Raw genomic sequence first — 14,271 nt, forward strand, 5'->3', positions numbered from 1 at the left:
TAATTAAAATCTACACTTAATCTTCACAACAATGCTACAATTAATACTTATTCTTACTTTCTCTACTCCAAATATTGCTCTCTTTTCATATAAACCATTGACTGACACACTACTGAGCTAGTTAGAAATTTTTCTAAGCCAGGTGTGGTGGTACATGCCTTTAATCCCAACACTTGGGAGGCAGAGGTAGAAGGAACACTGTGAGTTCAAGGCCACCCTGAGAATACAGAGTGAATCCTAGGTCAGCCTGGGCAAGAGTTAGACTCTACCTCAAAAAACCAAAAAAAAAAAACCTCTAAATTCATAATTATAATTGGGAAAAATATAGAATGATGCCAAATTAATAGAAACTTAGTTTATTATGACATAGCATTATAGACTCTTGTGAACTATAAATATGCATCAATCGAGAATGGCTGTATTAACTAATAGTGACTTTACATTAGCTGTGTATTTTATTTTTATTGAAATTCTGATTCAGTAAAATTTTAAAACCTTAGCTGGGCATGGTGGCACATGCCTTCAATCCCAGCACTTGGGAGGCAGAGGTTGAAGGATCACTGTGAGTTCACGGCCAGCGTGGGACTACAGAGTAAATGCCATGTCAGCCTGGGTTAGAGTGAGACCCTACTGCAGAAAAAAACAATTTTTTAAAATTTTTTAAAATTTTTTAAATTTTTTATTAGCATTTTCCATGATTATAAAAAAATATCCCATGGTAATTCCCTCCCTCCCCCCCCACACTTTCCCCTTTGAAATTCCATTCTCCATCATATAACAAAACTTTTAACCTTAAGATATGTGATTAAGCGTGGCCTGTTACCGACGTTCATTTGATAAAATGCACAAGTTGTATTCTACATATTTAAATATTTGTTGCAGGAGGCCAGTAAGGTAAAAAGGAGACATAAAGGGTAGAGAAAGGAAGGGAGGAGGATACTTAATAGGTTGATATTGTATATATGTAATTACAATGATTGTAATGGGGAGGTAATATGATGGAGAATGGAATTTCAAAGGGGAAAGTATGGAGGTGGGGAGGGAGGGAATTACCATGGGATATATTTTATAATCATGGAAAATGTTAATAAAAATTAAAATATATATATATTTGTTGCAGTCATTACTTAAAATCCAATTTGTGTTTTTTGCACACAGCAGATTCTACAAATGTTTCTTTGGAGCTGAAAGTCAATGTAGAATAGCATACAGGTCTGTTCTGATCCCCAGGACTACTAATAAAAGAATACAAAGAAAAGAAGATGGCTTAGTGGTTAAGGTGCTTGCCTGCAAAGCCTAAGAACCCAGGTTTAATTCCCAGAGCCCATGTAAACCAGATTCATATGGTGACATATGCATGTGAAGTGCATTTGCAGTTGGCAAGAGGCCCTGGCACACCCATTCTCATTCTCTCTCGTAAATAGATAAATAAAAATAAAATATTTTTTAAAAAAAGGAAAGAAGGGAGTTAGAAAGGAAATGCTACCTATTTATTGGCACCAACATTTCTTAATGGTTTTATTGTATGCAGAAGCTAGTAAATATGTAAATAGCACAAACAAAACTTAACATATATTTTCTATTCTTGTTAGCTAAAGCGTTCATGCCTAGAATAGGGGATCATAACCAACTGTTCTTGTTGTTTAGGTGGATTTTTTGTTTTCTTTTATTTTTCCTTTTTTGTCTTTGTAAGTTTTGGATGATATGGGTTGGAAAGGGATATTTAAAAATATTAATAAAATACTTTAAAAGTATTAATACCAAATTTGAAGTCTTCACTTTTGGTAAATTAAATAGGTATTTTAATTATGCTTTTAACAAAGTATCTTTTGCTCTTTCTTATAGCTGTTAATTGATGGCAAAGTTATTTTGGCTTTGCTTTCCTATGTAAAAAAGCCTGAGAAACTCAAAATCGTTGAATGGTCTGCAGCCCATTATGAAGAATTACAGCTACACGCCATTGCCACACTCTCATCCGTGGCTCCTCTGTTGATCGAGGAGTACATGTCATGTCAGGGAAATAATCGTGTCCTTGCTTTTATGGAATGGTGTGAGATTGAGGGTAAGTGACAATTCAGGATTCCTGTGAAATGTGAATCTTTGTAATGCAACTGAACTCTCAAATTGTACAAATTAAAAATTAAAAAGTTAGTGAAGAGAAATAAAAATCTAGATTTGGGACCTTAGAGATGGCCCATGCACAAACATGAGGACCAGAGGGATCCTGAGACTCCAGACCCCACAGAAAACAGTTTGGCATGGCCACATGTGCCTGTAACCCTAGTCTGGAAAGGAGCAGAGACCCAAGAATCTTCAGAGCTTCTCCAGCTCTGCAGTTAGTGGAATCAGTAAAAAGGGATTCTGGCTTAAAATAAGGACAGGTGGAAAAACAATGAATGAACCAGGACAACCTATGTCCCACTCCAGCCATCACAGATGAGCATCCCTTGCTGCCCAAGGGGTACATTTGAATGCATCACATTACACACACACACACACACACACACCCCTAGATGAGTCTTCCTGTTAGTTTATTTATATCTTTTAAAAAGCCCTGGGATTTCAAAATTAGATGTAAACAATAGTTAATAAACGTCTTCTAAAACCATGTAATCTGATTTACATTCTTTTATTATAAAGTCTACATAAAAACTATATTCAGGAAGGAAATAAATCTGGACAGTATTTTATTTTTTGTTTTTATTTTTTTAATTTTTATTAGCATTTTCCATGATTATAAAAAAAAATTCCGTGGTAATTCCCTCCCCCCCACACACACTTTCTCCTTTGAAATTCCATTCTAAAAATATGGAACGCTTCACGAATCTGCCTGTCATCCTTGCGCAGGAGCCATGCTAATCTCTGTATCGTTCCAATCTTAGTATATGTGCTGCCGAAGCGAGCACCTGGACAGTATTTTAATATATTCATGCAACAAATGCTTCTTGAATGTCTGCAAGGTTCCAGATATTATTTCAGTTGCTGAAAAGTGTTTTTGTGTTTAAAATTAATAAAAATCCTTGTATAACTTTATAGAGCTTAAAATCTAGATCTCTAACTAGAAGTAATGACTCCATATGTAGTCTGCCAAAGAAAGAAAATAAATATATGCTTAAAAATTTATTCGGAATAATACTATTTGTTTTCTGATAATAATTTTCCTTTGGAAATATTTTTGTGAAATGGGATCTTATTATGTATTTTGGGCTTCCCTCTAATTCACGGTTCTCATGCCTCTACCTCCTGAGTGCTGGATTATAGGTATTCACCACCACACTTGGCTAAAGTAATTTTTAGGATGCTTTTACACTAGATTAAGACCAGCCATGCCTAGTAGTGCATACTTAGTCCCAGCTACTTAGGAGGATGAGTACCTTTTGAGCTCATGAATTTAAGGACAGTCCCAGCAACATAATGAGAACCTATCTCTAAAATAGGGGAGGGAGTTAAGATTTTTAGCCCTTTTTATTCTAATATATTGAGTTTATTAAACTTAATCTTGTTAAATTACTAAAACAATTATGACTATCCTTTATCATTTATGTTTACAGAAGACTAAAAACAGAAGGAAAAACACTGTCCAATAAAAGGAAGACAAATAGCTAACAGTTAGTGAGTGCCTACTGTATGCTTGGCCTTGAACTCTGCAAGTATTATTATTTAGTCCTACCAATAAAGTAGGAGGTGGATATACAAGATTTGTAGAGCCTAGTAAAATTAACTACATTAAAATAACAAGAAAAATAATTATGTTAGAGATATTAAAGCAAGAGGCTGGGAAAATGGCTCAGTGGATAAAGCACTTTTGACCCATGTCAAAGCCTAGTTGGGCATGATACCCCACTTTTAATCCCAGAGCTCAGGAAGCAGAGATAGGAGAACCCTGGTGCAAGCTGGCTAGCTAGACTAGCCAAGTTAGTGAGCTCTGAGCTCAGGTGAGAGAATCTGTTTCCGTAAATATAGTGGAAAGCAATGAGGAAGACACCTGACATCAAACTCTGACCTCTACATTCTTACACACACACCTCCCATTCCTACAAGCATATACATCATACACATGTTAAAAAAATTTTAAACTAGAATTAAAGAACTCTTTGTATATCAACAGAAAGAAAATTAAGGCAACAGACATACAAAAGGTAGGAATTTCCAAGTGACACAGAAAATTTCAAATTTTCTAAAAACAACTTAAAATGTCAAACCCAAGTTGTAATAAGGAAATGGAGATTAAGACAAAATTAAATGACCATTTCCCACTTAACAGGCTTGGCAAAAAATAAATTTCATCTTACACATTGTATCTAGTTGGTGACTTTCAGAAGCTTCAAGGAGCATGCCTGAGTGAGGTGGTGTCATTTGGAGAAAGTCTCAGTGGGAAGAGGAAGACATAAACCAGAAAGTTCACTGAGGCAGTACTGAAGAATGGATAAACTGTGTAATTCCTTATAAAATGAATGCTGAAGGAAATTTTAAAAATGATGTAGCTGGCTGTGGTGGTGCATGCCTTTAATTCCAGCACCCTGGAGGGAAGGCAGTTCCACGACAGGCTGTAATAAAGGGAGACCCTACCTTGAAACCCAGAAGAAGACAAAAAAATAGAAAAATAGAAAAAAAATCTAGATCTACTTATGGACAATGGATAATTTTTTTAATTCTTTATTAATTTATTTGAGAGATAGAGAGAATTGGTGTGCAAGGGCCTCTAGCCACTGGAAATGAACTCCAGATACATGTGCCACTGCATTTGGTTTATATGGGAACTGGGGAATCAAACCTGGATCTTTAGGCTTCACAGGCAAGCACCATAACACTTAAGCCCAACAATGGATAATTTTTTTTAATATTTTATTTATTTGAGAGATCAAGGGAAAGAGAAAGAACGGGTGTGCCATGTCCTCTAGCCACTGAAGACAAACTTCAGATGTATGTGCCACCTTATGCACCTGGTTTTACATGGGTATTAGGGAATCAAACCTGGCTCCTTTGGCTTTGCAGGGAAGTGCCTTAACCACTAAGCCATCTCTGCAGCCTGACAATGAATAATTTTAAATCTATAACATTTGCTAACAGAAGAATCCTGCAAAAGAAAGAAAATGATGCATTTGAGTAAATTTTTGTTTGGCTTGTGTATGTGTGTATGTGTGTATGCGTGTATATATTCAGGCATATACTTGCATAGTGCACATATGGAGGACAGAGGACAACCTCAGTTGTCAGTCTTGCCTTCCTCGTTTTGAGGCAAGGCCCATAGTTCACCACACTGTGTTCGCCAGGCTAGCTGACTCGTGAGCTTCTCCTGGCTCCACCACCGTTCTCACTGTAATCATGCTGGATTGCAGACCTAATGCCACAACATCCACCTTTACATAGGTTCTGGGGATCTGAACTCAGGTATTTACACTTGCACAGCAAACTGCTAAACTGTCTCCCCAGGCTCATGAGTAAATTCTAAAACAGTTATTTCCATTGTAAGGATATAGAGAGGAGTGACAAGGGATCGTTTTTTATTTCTGAAAGAAAAGCAAAACAAACATAACAAAATTTTAACATGTTTAAATTTGTAGATATGTAAAATACATAATCTGTTATTTTACTTATTTTAGGGTTCTTATAATAAATTATTAATTTTTCTCCACAGATCCCTTCTTTAGTCATGGTAACAGTTTTCATGGTACCGGTGGCCGTGGCAACAAGTTTGCCCAGATGCGTTATACTTTAAGACTCGTGAGAGCCATGGTTTATCTTGAAGATGAGACTGTAAACAAGGATCTTTGTGAAAAGGGAATAATTAAGCAACTAATAGGTAAAATATAGCATGGCACTTTATGTTAAAAATTGAATTTTGTAATACTAGAAGGTTCTTTTGTTTTTAATGTTTTTATTTTGCCTTAAAACTTCTTAAATTTATTTTATTCTTTTTAAGAATTGGTCTCACTCTAGCCCATTCTGACTTGGAACTCACTCTGTAGCCCCAGGCTGGCCTTGAACCCTGCCTCCCAAATGTTGGGATTAAAGAGATGCACTACCACGCCAGGCAAATGTATTTATTTATTGGAAATTTTATATATTTATATACTATGTTTTGGTTGTATTCGCCTCCCATTACCCTCTAGTATTCTCCTCCCATTTCTGCTTAACTCCTCCTTTCCAACTACTTACCTACTTTCATGGGATTTTTTTTTTTTCTGTGACCCACTGATTTTAATTTAGAGATGATTTAAAGTATGCAGAAATATATATTTAGATTATATGCAAATACTGTGCCATTTTATACAGGAGACCTCAACACAACGGGATTTTGGCATCAAAGGTATATGTGGAACTAGTCACACAAACATACCAATAGACATCTGCAACTATTTACTTTAGCACTTTAGTTATGACAAATGCCTCATACAGATCACTTCATAATAGTGTGAGTAATGGTATAGTTTGGCTGTGCCTGTGGTAAAGCATTATGCCTTAGTTGGGTCACTTTTGAAAGAAGCAGTTCACCTCATGGTGTCCTGCTAGTGAAAGAGAAACAGAAAGGCTCTAAGCTTGCAATCCTCCTTGTCCACCTGACCTCAGTACATGAAGTTTATGCCAGCTGCCATTAACTCCACAGGCTGGGGACCCACCCTTTACAAATGTGCCTTTGAAAGGCATTCAAGATTTAAACCAAAACACTACTAGATGTCAACTAATTATAAGCATGCTCAAAAACCCTTCTACTCCTTAAAGTACCTTCTCATCAGTCTTCAGGGAAGAAAGATGGTGCCCTCCAATTATAATGCTCATGAGGAAAATATAAATGAATTGAAAAGGGAGCTAAGTAAAAACATTGATCTTGCCAGATTTGCTGAAGATGATCAAACTTTTTCCACTTTATTTTTTAATTTTATGTATGTTTTATTTTTATTATATTTATTAGTTTTGTACTCAGCGAATACAGTCAAGTTGGTACCACTGTTAGCCTCCTCCCTATCCTACTCCGTCCCCCTGGCCCCTCCTTGTTGAGGTATATGGGTCATGCATTGTGGAGTTAGCCCTCAGTTATGGGTAGGAGGAAATGTCTCTGGGTATCATGACCCAACGTGTGGCTCTGACATTCTTTTGACACCTCATCCACAAAATTTCCTTGAGCCATGTTGGGTTCATTTTAGGTCTGCTTCAGTGATGAGGTCTTGGGAGCCTCTGTGTCTCTGGATATCTGATTTGGTAGGAGTTGATTGTTCTCGGTGTGTTGATCTCCTTCACCCTTGTGCTGGTACCAGGTTCACCAAGAGTACAGCACCCTTGCTTCTTTCTCTAATTATTCTTAGTTTCAGCTGGGGTCCTTTTGAGGTATGATGGGGTGGTTCTCTCCTTAGGATCTGCATCTATCTGGAAAAGAGAAGCAGATTCTCCTATGGAAAGTAAAGTTAGCACCAGATTAATGGGATAACCTTTATTTTTTTAATGAGAATTTAATAGGTGTAGGATCCTCCTATAGCCCACAATTGGTGGGAGCTTGATAATGGAGAATGGGCTCATGTTTGGAAATGGTTCTGACTTGGTTCCCAGCTCCAGCTATGGGTTCCATTCCACTGAGCAGATCATTTAGCCAAATCAAGAGCAATTGGTTTCCCACCATGCTATGTGCCACTGTTGCACTTGTGTGAGCATCACAACAGGTTATTTGCTGTTAAGTAGGTTAGACCATGAGTTGCTTGGACAGATACTGTTCATGTTTCCCCAGTCTCCCATGTAGCACCTTCTGGCACTAGATGTGCTGACTTTCTGGGGACTGACTCTCTTCCAGCTTCCAGCCATGTCACTCCATGTTACATGTCAACTGCATATGATGTCTTCAGCAGTAGGGTCTTAACACTTACCTTTGGTAGGTCATCCAGTACTCTGACAGAAATTTGTCATTCTTTTAGGAAACCTTAGAGGTCTCTCTGATCAACAGCTCATTGTGGATGATAGCCACCTGCTGGTACTGGGAATTACAGGTCAGTGCCCACGAAGAGAAGGAAGAAAAAGATAAGTAATATAAAAGAGTTAGAGAAAAGAGAGAGAGAGAGAGAGAGAGAGAGAGAGAGAGAGAGAGGGAGAGAGAGAAGCTGTAGAAGATTAAGGTCAGTCTTCATTGTACCCTCCTCTCAAGCCTTGTGATTCAGGTGTTCCCTCTAAGAGCCTGGTGAAGGTTCCACCATTTGGTCTGCCTTTTAGGATGTAGAATTTTGTGGTACCATTGCTGTTTAGGTCTTGATTTGTGCCCCGCTCCCTCTTTTGCCCTCCCCTCACTTCCCACCCACTCTATTGTCCAGTCCTCGAGATGCTTGCTGGGTATGTCATCATGGGTAGATTCAGGTTAGGTAGATGAGTGACACTATGTGGTGATTATCTTTCTGTGATTGGGTTAGTTCACTGAGAATGATCTGATCAAGTTCAACCATTTTTCTTCATATTTCATTGTTTCATTTTTTTCTTACTGCTGTGTAGAATTCCATTGTGTAGATATACCACATTTTAGTTATCCATTCTTCTAGTGATGGACATGCAGGTTGATTCCAGCTCTTAGCTATTACAAGTTGAGCCACTATAAACATGGCTAAGCAAATCTCTCTGGACTGAGGCTTGAAGATTTTAGGGTAAATGCCCAGTAAGGGTATAACTGGGTCTGTTGGTAAATCTATAGTCAGCTTTTTTAGGAGTCTCCATATTGCTTTCCAAAGTGGTTGTACCATCTTACATTCCCACCTACAGTCGATGAGGGTTCCTATTTCTCCACATCCTCACCAGCATTTATTTTCATTTGATTTTTTGATGTTTGCTATCCTTACTGGGCTAAGGTGGAATCTCATAGTTGTTTTGATTTGCATTTCCCTGATGATTAGGGATGATGAACATTTTCTTAAGTGTGTGTTTGCCATTTGTATTTCTTCCTCTGTGAACTGCCTGTCCAGCTCTTTGCCTCATTTTGTGAGTGGGTTGTTTGACTTTTTATTGTGTAGGTTTTTGAGTTCTTTGTAGATTCTAGAGATTAGGCCTCTGTCAGTTGGATATTCAGCAAATATTTTCTCCCATTCTGTGAATAATCTATTGGCTCTACTTATTGTATGTTTCTCTGTGAAGAAACTCCCCAGTTTCATGTGATCCCATTGGTTGAGTGATTATTTAAGATCCTATGCTACTGGGGTTTTGTTCAGGAAGTCTTTTTCCATTCCTATATCATGAAACTTCCTCCTATATTTTTTTCTAGTAGTAGCCAAGTTTCCAGTCTTATGTTGAGGTCTTTGATACATTTGGACTTGAGTGTTATACATGGTGAGATGTGTGGATCAAGTTTCAATTCCTTGTATATGGTTATCCAGTTTGTCCAGCAGATGCTCCCAAACTGTATTGTTAAGGCCTTTGTCAAATATCAAGGAGCTGTAGATGCTTGACCCAAAGTCCAGGTCCTCAATTCTATCTATTCCATTGGTCTATATGCCTGCTTTTATGCCAATATCATGCTGCTTTTATCACTATGGCTTTGTAATATAGCTTTAGATCAGGTATGGTGATGCCTCCAGAGGTATTTTTTATGCTGAGGATATGCTTGGATATTCGAGGCCTTCTCCCTTTCCATATGAATTTTGAGATCATTTTTTCTATTTCTGTGAAGAACAATGTTGGGATTTTAATTGGAATTGCATTAAATCTGTATATTGCCTTTGGTAGGATTGCCATTTCACAATGTTAATTCTGCCTATCCAGGAGCATGGGAGGTCTTTCCATTTTCTCAAGTCTTCTTCAATTTCTTTTTTGAGTGTTTTTATGTGTTCATTGTATAGATCTTTCACTTCCTTGTTTAACATTATTCCAAGGTATTTTATTTTTTTGTTGCTATTGAAAATGGGACCATGTCCCTTATTTCTTTCTCTGTATCTTTGTCATTTGCATATAGAACGTCTACTGATTTTTGTGCATTGATTTTGTATTCTGCTACTTTGCTAAAGGAGTTAATCATCTTCAAGAGTTTTAGGATGGAGTCTCTCATGTATAGAATCATGTCCTGAGTGAATAGAGCTAACTTAACTTCTTCCTTTCCAAGTTGTATCCCTTTTATTTCTTCCTCCTGTCTTATTGCTTGAGCTAGGACTTCCAGTACTATATTGAAGAGCAGAGGGGAGAGTGGACACCCAGTCTTGTTCTTGATTTCAATGGGAATTCCTCCAGTCACTCCCCATTAAGTACTATTTGGGCTTTAGGAGCTTTGTATATAACCTTTATTGTGCTAAGATATAAACTGATCATGCCAATTCTCTCCAATGTTTTGATCATGAAGTGATGTTGTATCTTGTCAAAGGCCTTTTCTGCATCTATCAAAATGATCATGTGGTTTTTGTGTTTAACCTTGTTTATATGGTGTATTATATTGACAGATTTCCATATGTTGAACCACCCCCGCATTCCTGGGATGAGTCCTACTTAATCAAAGTGGATAATGCTTTTGATGTGTTGTTGGATTTGGTTTGCAAGGATTTTGTTCAAGATCTGCTGGGCTCCCCCCGGTGGGTAGTGCTGAGGGAGGATAGTACTGAGGGAGGACCAGGCCCGCTGATTCCTCCCAAGGGTTTGAGGAGGAGGATGAGTGTCAACAGCAAAGAACACACCACCAAGCCAGGAGTCTTGTCAAAGCAGGAACTTACTTTATTGTTACAGGCAGTTACTTATATAATGTTGGAAACGAGGATGGAGATTTTAGAATGGGGGGAGAGGTAAGGGCCAATAGTAAACTGTGACTTTTGAGATGATTGGTTCCAAGCACGTGCGCGCGCACATGCGGGAATTCTAACTCCTACGCAGAAATAGCAGGCCAGAGGCCCTTAGGTGTCATGCTGAGTCATAGCTGGCCAGAGGCAGATCGCCAAACTTTATCTAGGCTCAGGAAGTTCCACTAGGCCTCACACCCGGGACTCTCAAGGCCCAGCATCAACCCCATTTGTTTTTGTAAGAGCATTAGTCACCATGGCCCTGTCTTAGTTGTCCCCATCTGAGGATCTTACCCGTCACTGGGTACCATGTGTTTAGCTCACTGAGAACCCACTCCATGGCCTGTCTGAAGTTGTCTTAGTCAGTCTGAGATCTTACCTGTCATTAGTCACATGGAGGGCAGAGGAGGTGGCAGTGGGTCATCTGAGAAACTTAATTCCTGAGTTGCCAGCCTGTGGTAATATATCTCAACCTGATGGAGTTTTGTTACCTCTAGTCACTGGTGAATGAATTGTGTAATTTTGTTAATTACACAAGGCCTGACAGTGAGGATAAGGAGGAGGAGAAGGAGGGGCCCAAGTAGAGGGAGGAGGTAGGGTAAGAAGCCATGTAAGCCTGTCCACAGTGGGTTGTCTTGAAGGTCCCACCATCTCTTCTCCAGGTCCTCTTGAAGTCTTTTGATCTTGTCTTGAACAATTCCTGATCTATTGGCATAGAAACAGCATTTTTCCTGTTTAAAAAAGAAAAAAAGCATATGCCTCCCTTTTCGGCCATTAATAGGTCTAGTCCTCTCCTGTTTTGTAGGCCATCCGCCTCTGTTAACTTTAGGGGAAGGCAGGGCCCAAATACAAGTTCCAGAAGGAGACACTGGGAAAAGCTTGATGGGGATGGGGAAGGTGTCTGAGCAAAATTTTTTTGAGGGGGGGTTAGTATGGGCATCATTGGTGACTACTGCAAGTGGCCGGGGAGTCCCAGATCAGGGGCAAAGCCAGAAATCCTCCACAAGGGAGGGAGCCATTTGGTTTAGCAGGGTGAAGACCATTTTTAATATGGATTTAGTTGGGAGGGGGTCAAGGACCCCAATTTTTAGAAAGGGCAATAGGGTGACAATTAAGCTCTGGTTAGTGGGCCAAAACAAGCTGTTCTGTCCATCTGACCCAGAGAGAACTGTAGGTAATGGATGAAGACCAGTGTTTTTGAAAAGGGGATAATAGTTTATCTTCTTTAGAAAAATTTATTTAGAGTAAATAATGCCTTTTTTAGTTGGTCATGTGGGGATAAGGATTCCCCCTTTTGTTTTTGTAATTGAGACTTGAGAGTTTGATTATCCTATCTTTAAAATTTTAGTTGTACTATAGTAGCATAAGCCTTATATATGAGGTATAGAAAGTAGACACATCTCATATTTTAAGTATCTAATACTTACAGATATTTCACATTTTAAAATATTTTTATTTATTTATTTATTTGAGAGCGACAGACAGAGAGAGAAAGACAGGTAGAGGGAGAGAGAGAGAATGGGCGCGCCAGGGCTTCCAGCCACTGCAACTGAACTCCAGACGCATGCGCCCCCTTGTGCATCTGGCTAACGTGGGACCTGGGGAACCGAGCCTCGAACCGGGGTCCTTAGGCTTCACAGGCAAGCGCTTAACCGCTAAGCCATCTCTCCAGCCCACATTTTAAATATTTAATATTTATAAATATAGGCAGAACCTGTTACCAGTTTTGAAAGCAGTACCAATTGATTTGCAGAATAATTCATTTAACCTAGAAATTCTTAACACCTGTGTTTGAAAACATTCTTGATTAGTTTAGATACCTGTGTTGGTACAAATTACCCAGGGAACATTGGAAACAGAACAATAGAGCTTAATAAAAATTTCAAAACAAAACAGCTAGCTAAATTTTAATATAACCCTTGATAAATCTTTTTGAAAGAAAAAATATTATTTGATAACCCATGATTTTGGCTTAAACTTGTTAGCTATTGATTTTATGTACCACAGAAACTTTTATTAACATAAAACAATTTTATGTATTACCCATGACTTAAATTTGATAAAGCTTAAGCAAGCTGTCCCAACATATCCCAGGAAGATGAAGGTTATCATTACTGAAATTAAATCACTTAAACCTAAGTGATTAAACCTAGTTATGACCATTTAATAGAATTAGCATAAATAATGCAGAAGCTATCTTTAAAGTCACAATGTTTTTAGGTATGGGTACTTCACCTTTGGAAATTAATCACTTCTATGTGAGCCTTTATCTTAAGAATAGTTAAGGGCTGGAGAGATGGCTTAGCGGTTAAGCGCTTGCCTGTGAAGCCTAAGGACCCCGGTTCGAGGCTCGGTTCCCCAGGTCCCACGTTAGCCAGATGCACAAGGGGGCGCACGTGTCTGGAGTTCGTTTGTAGAGGCTGGAAGCCCTGGCGTGCCCATTCTCTCTCTCTCCCTCTATCTGTCTTTCTCTCTGTGTCTGTCGCTCTCAAATAAATAAATAAATAAAATTATAAAAAAAAAAAAGAATAGTTAAAACCTTGATGAAAAGAGGAACCTAATTTAGTTTACTGAGAGTCTTAAAGCCAGTTTTATAACCCTTAAATCATAACAAATTAGCATCAGTGGCCTGTTAATGAGTGAGGACTTATCATAAGACTCGGTTTCTCTATTGATTACAACCTTGGCATCAGGTAAACATTAGATTTAATCCAATTAAATGTTTCAGTGAAGGGGCTCTTACCCTGATACACACATTAGATAAGCCTGATGTTTGTCTTATGTAAGGAGTTTGTAACCTGATCAAACACCTTGACTCAGTTGACCTATTTAACATTTTGTCTAGTGAGAAACTTTATCTAACAGATGTGACGTTAGGTGTTCAAAAGAGAAGAACTAAAGAGAACCACAGTTATACGCTGTACTCCTTTTTCTTTGTCAGAGATAATTGGCCATTTTGTCTCTAATCAGAGTCTGGGGGACACATGGCTTAAACTTGCATGGGGTCTCAGATAAAGGGGGTTTCATCCATTTTTTTTTCAGAGTCCAGCTTTCCATGAATTTAAGTAGCATATGTTGGAAAGCAAGAACAAAATGAAATTACAGAGCAGAGAGATAAGTATCCTGACATTCTTTATCTTATTCTGAAGTTGTTTTTGCATAACAAATTTACCCATTTGCAAAACACAAGGTGATAGACTCTTGTCTATGTTTAACCTGGTTAAGCCTCCAATTACATCTGTACTTAAGACTTTGTGACCCACCTAGCATAGGCATCACCTGTGTCTAATATAAGATGAACTTAGATTAAGACCATGTCCCTATATAAAACTTTTAAGAGTATCCTTGAGAGTCTGTAAACAGTTGAAAAATCTCTGTAACTTTAGGCGTGGTGTTTAGGTTTACCCTGAAAATTCTTTCCTATATACGCACATCTTTATTCACCTACTTTAACATTTTCATCTAAGTACCACTCAAAAAGCATTTTTAACAAGTATTCTATGTCCCAACATGGAAAAATTTCTTCCCAGTTCCTTCAATCAATTCA

At 38.3% G+C, this 14,271-nt stretch overlaps 1 protein-coding gene and 1 non-coding gene across 5 annotated transcripts in view; one reads left to right on the forward strand and one right to left on the reverse strand.

The window, feature by feature from the left end:
- Window positions 1-14,271, forward strand: part of Cfap69 (cilia and flagella associated protein 69) — a 115,447-nt gene that overhangs the window by 63,500 nt on the left and 37,676 nt on the right. For all 4 annotated transcript variants that reach the window (XM_045159902.1, XM_045159904.1, XM_045159903.1 and 1 more), the window contains 2 exons: window positions 1,846-2,062; window positions 5,639-5,803. In XM_045159902.1, the coding sequence (XP_045015837.1) occupies window positions 1,846-2,062; window positions 5,639-5,803 (382 nt within the window). The remainder of the gene's footprint in view (window positions 1-1,845; window positions 2,063-5,638; window positions 5,804-14,271) is intronic.
- Window positions 2,803-2,906, reverse strand: LOC123464187. Its single transcript, XR_006639427.1, has one exon. It is a non-coding gene; the product is annotated as a U6 spliceosomal RNA (small nuclear RNA).

This window comes from Jaculus jaculus, chromosome 10, assembly GCF_020740685.1.
Source record: "Jaculus jaculus isolate mJacJac1 chromosome 10, mJacJac1.mat.Y.cur, whole genome shotgun sequence".
NCBI classification, from domain to species: Eukaryota; Metazoa; Chordata; class Mammalia; order Rodentia; family Dipodidae; genus Jaculus; species Jaculus jaculus.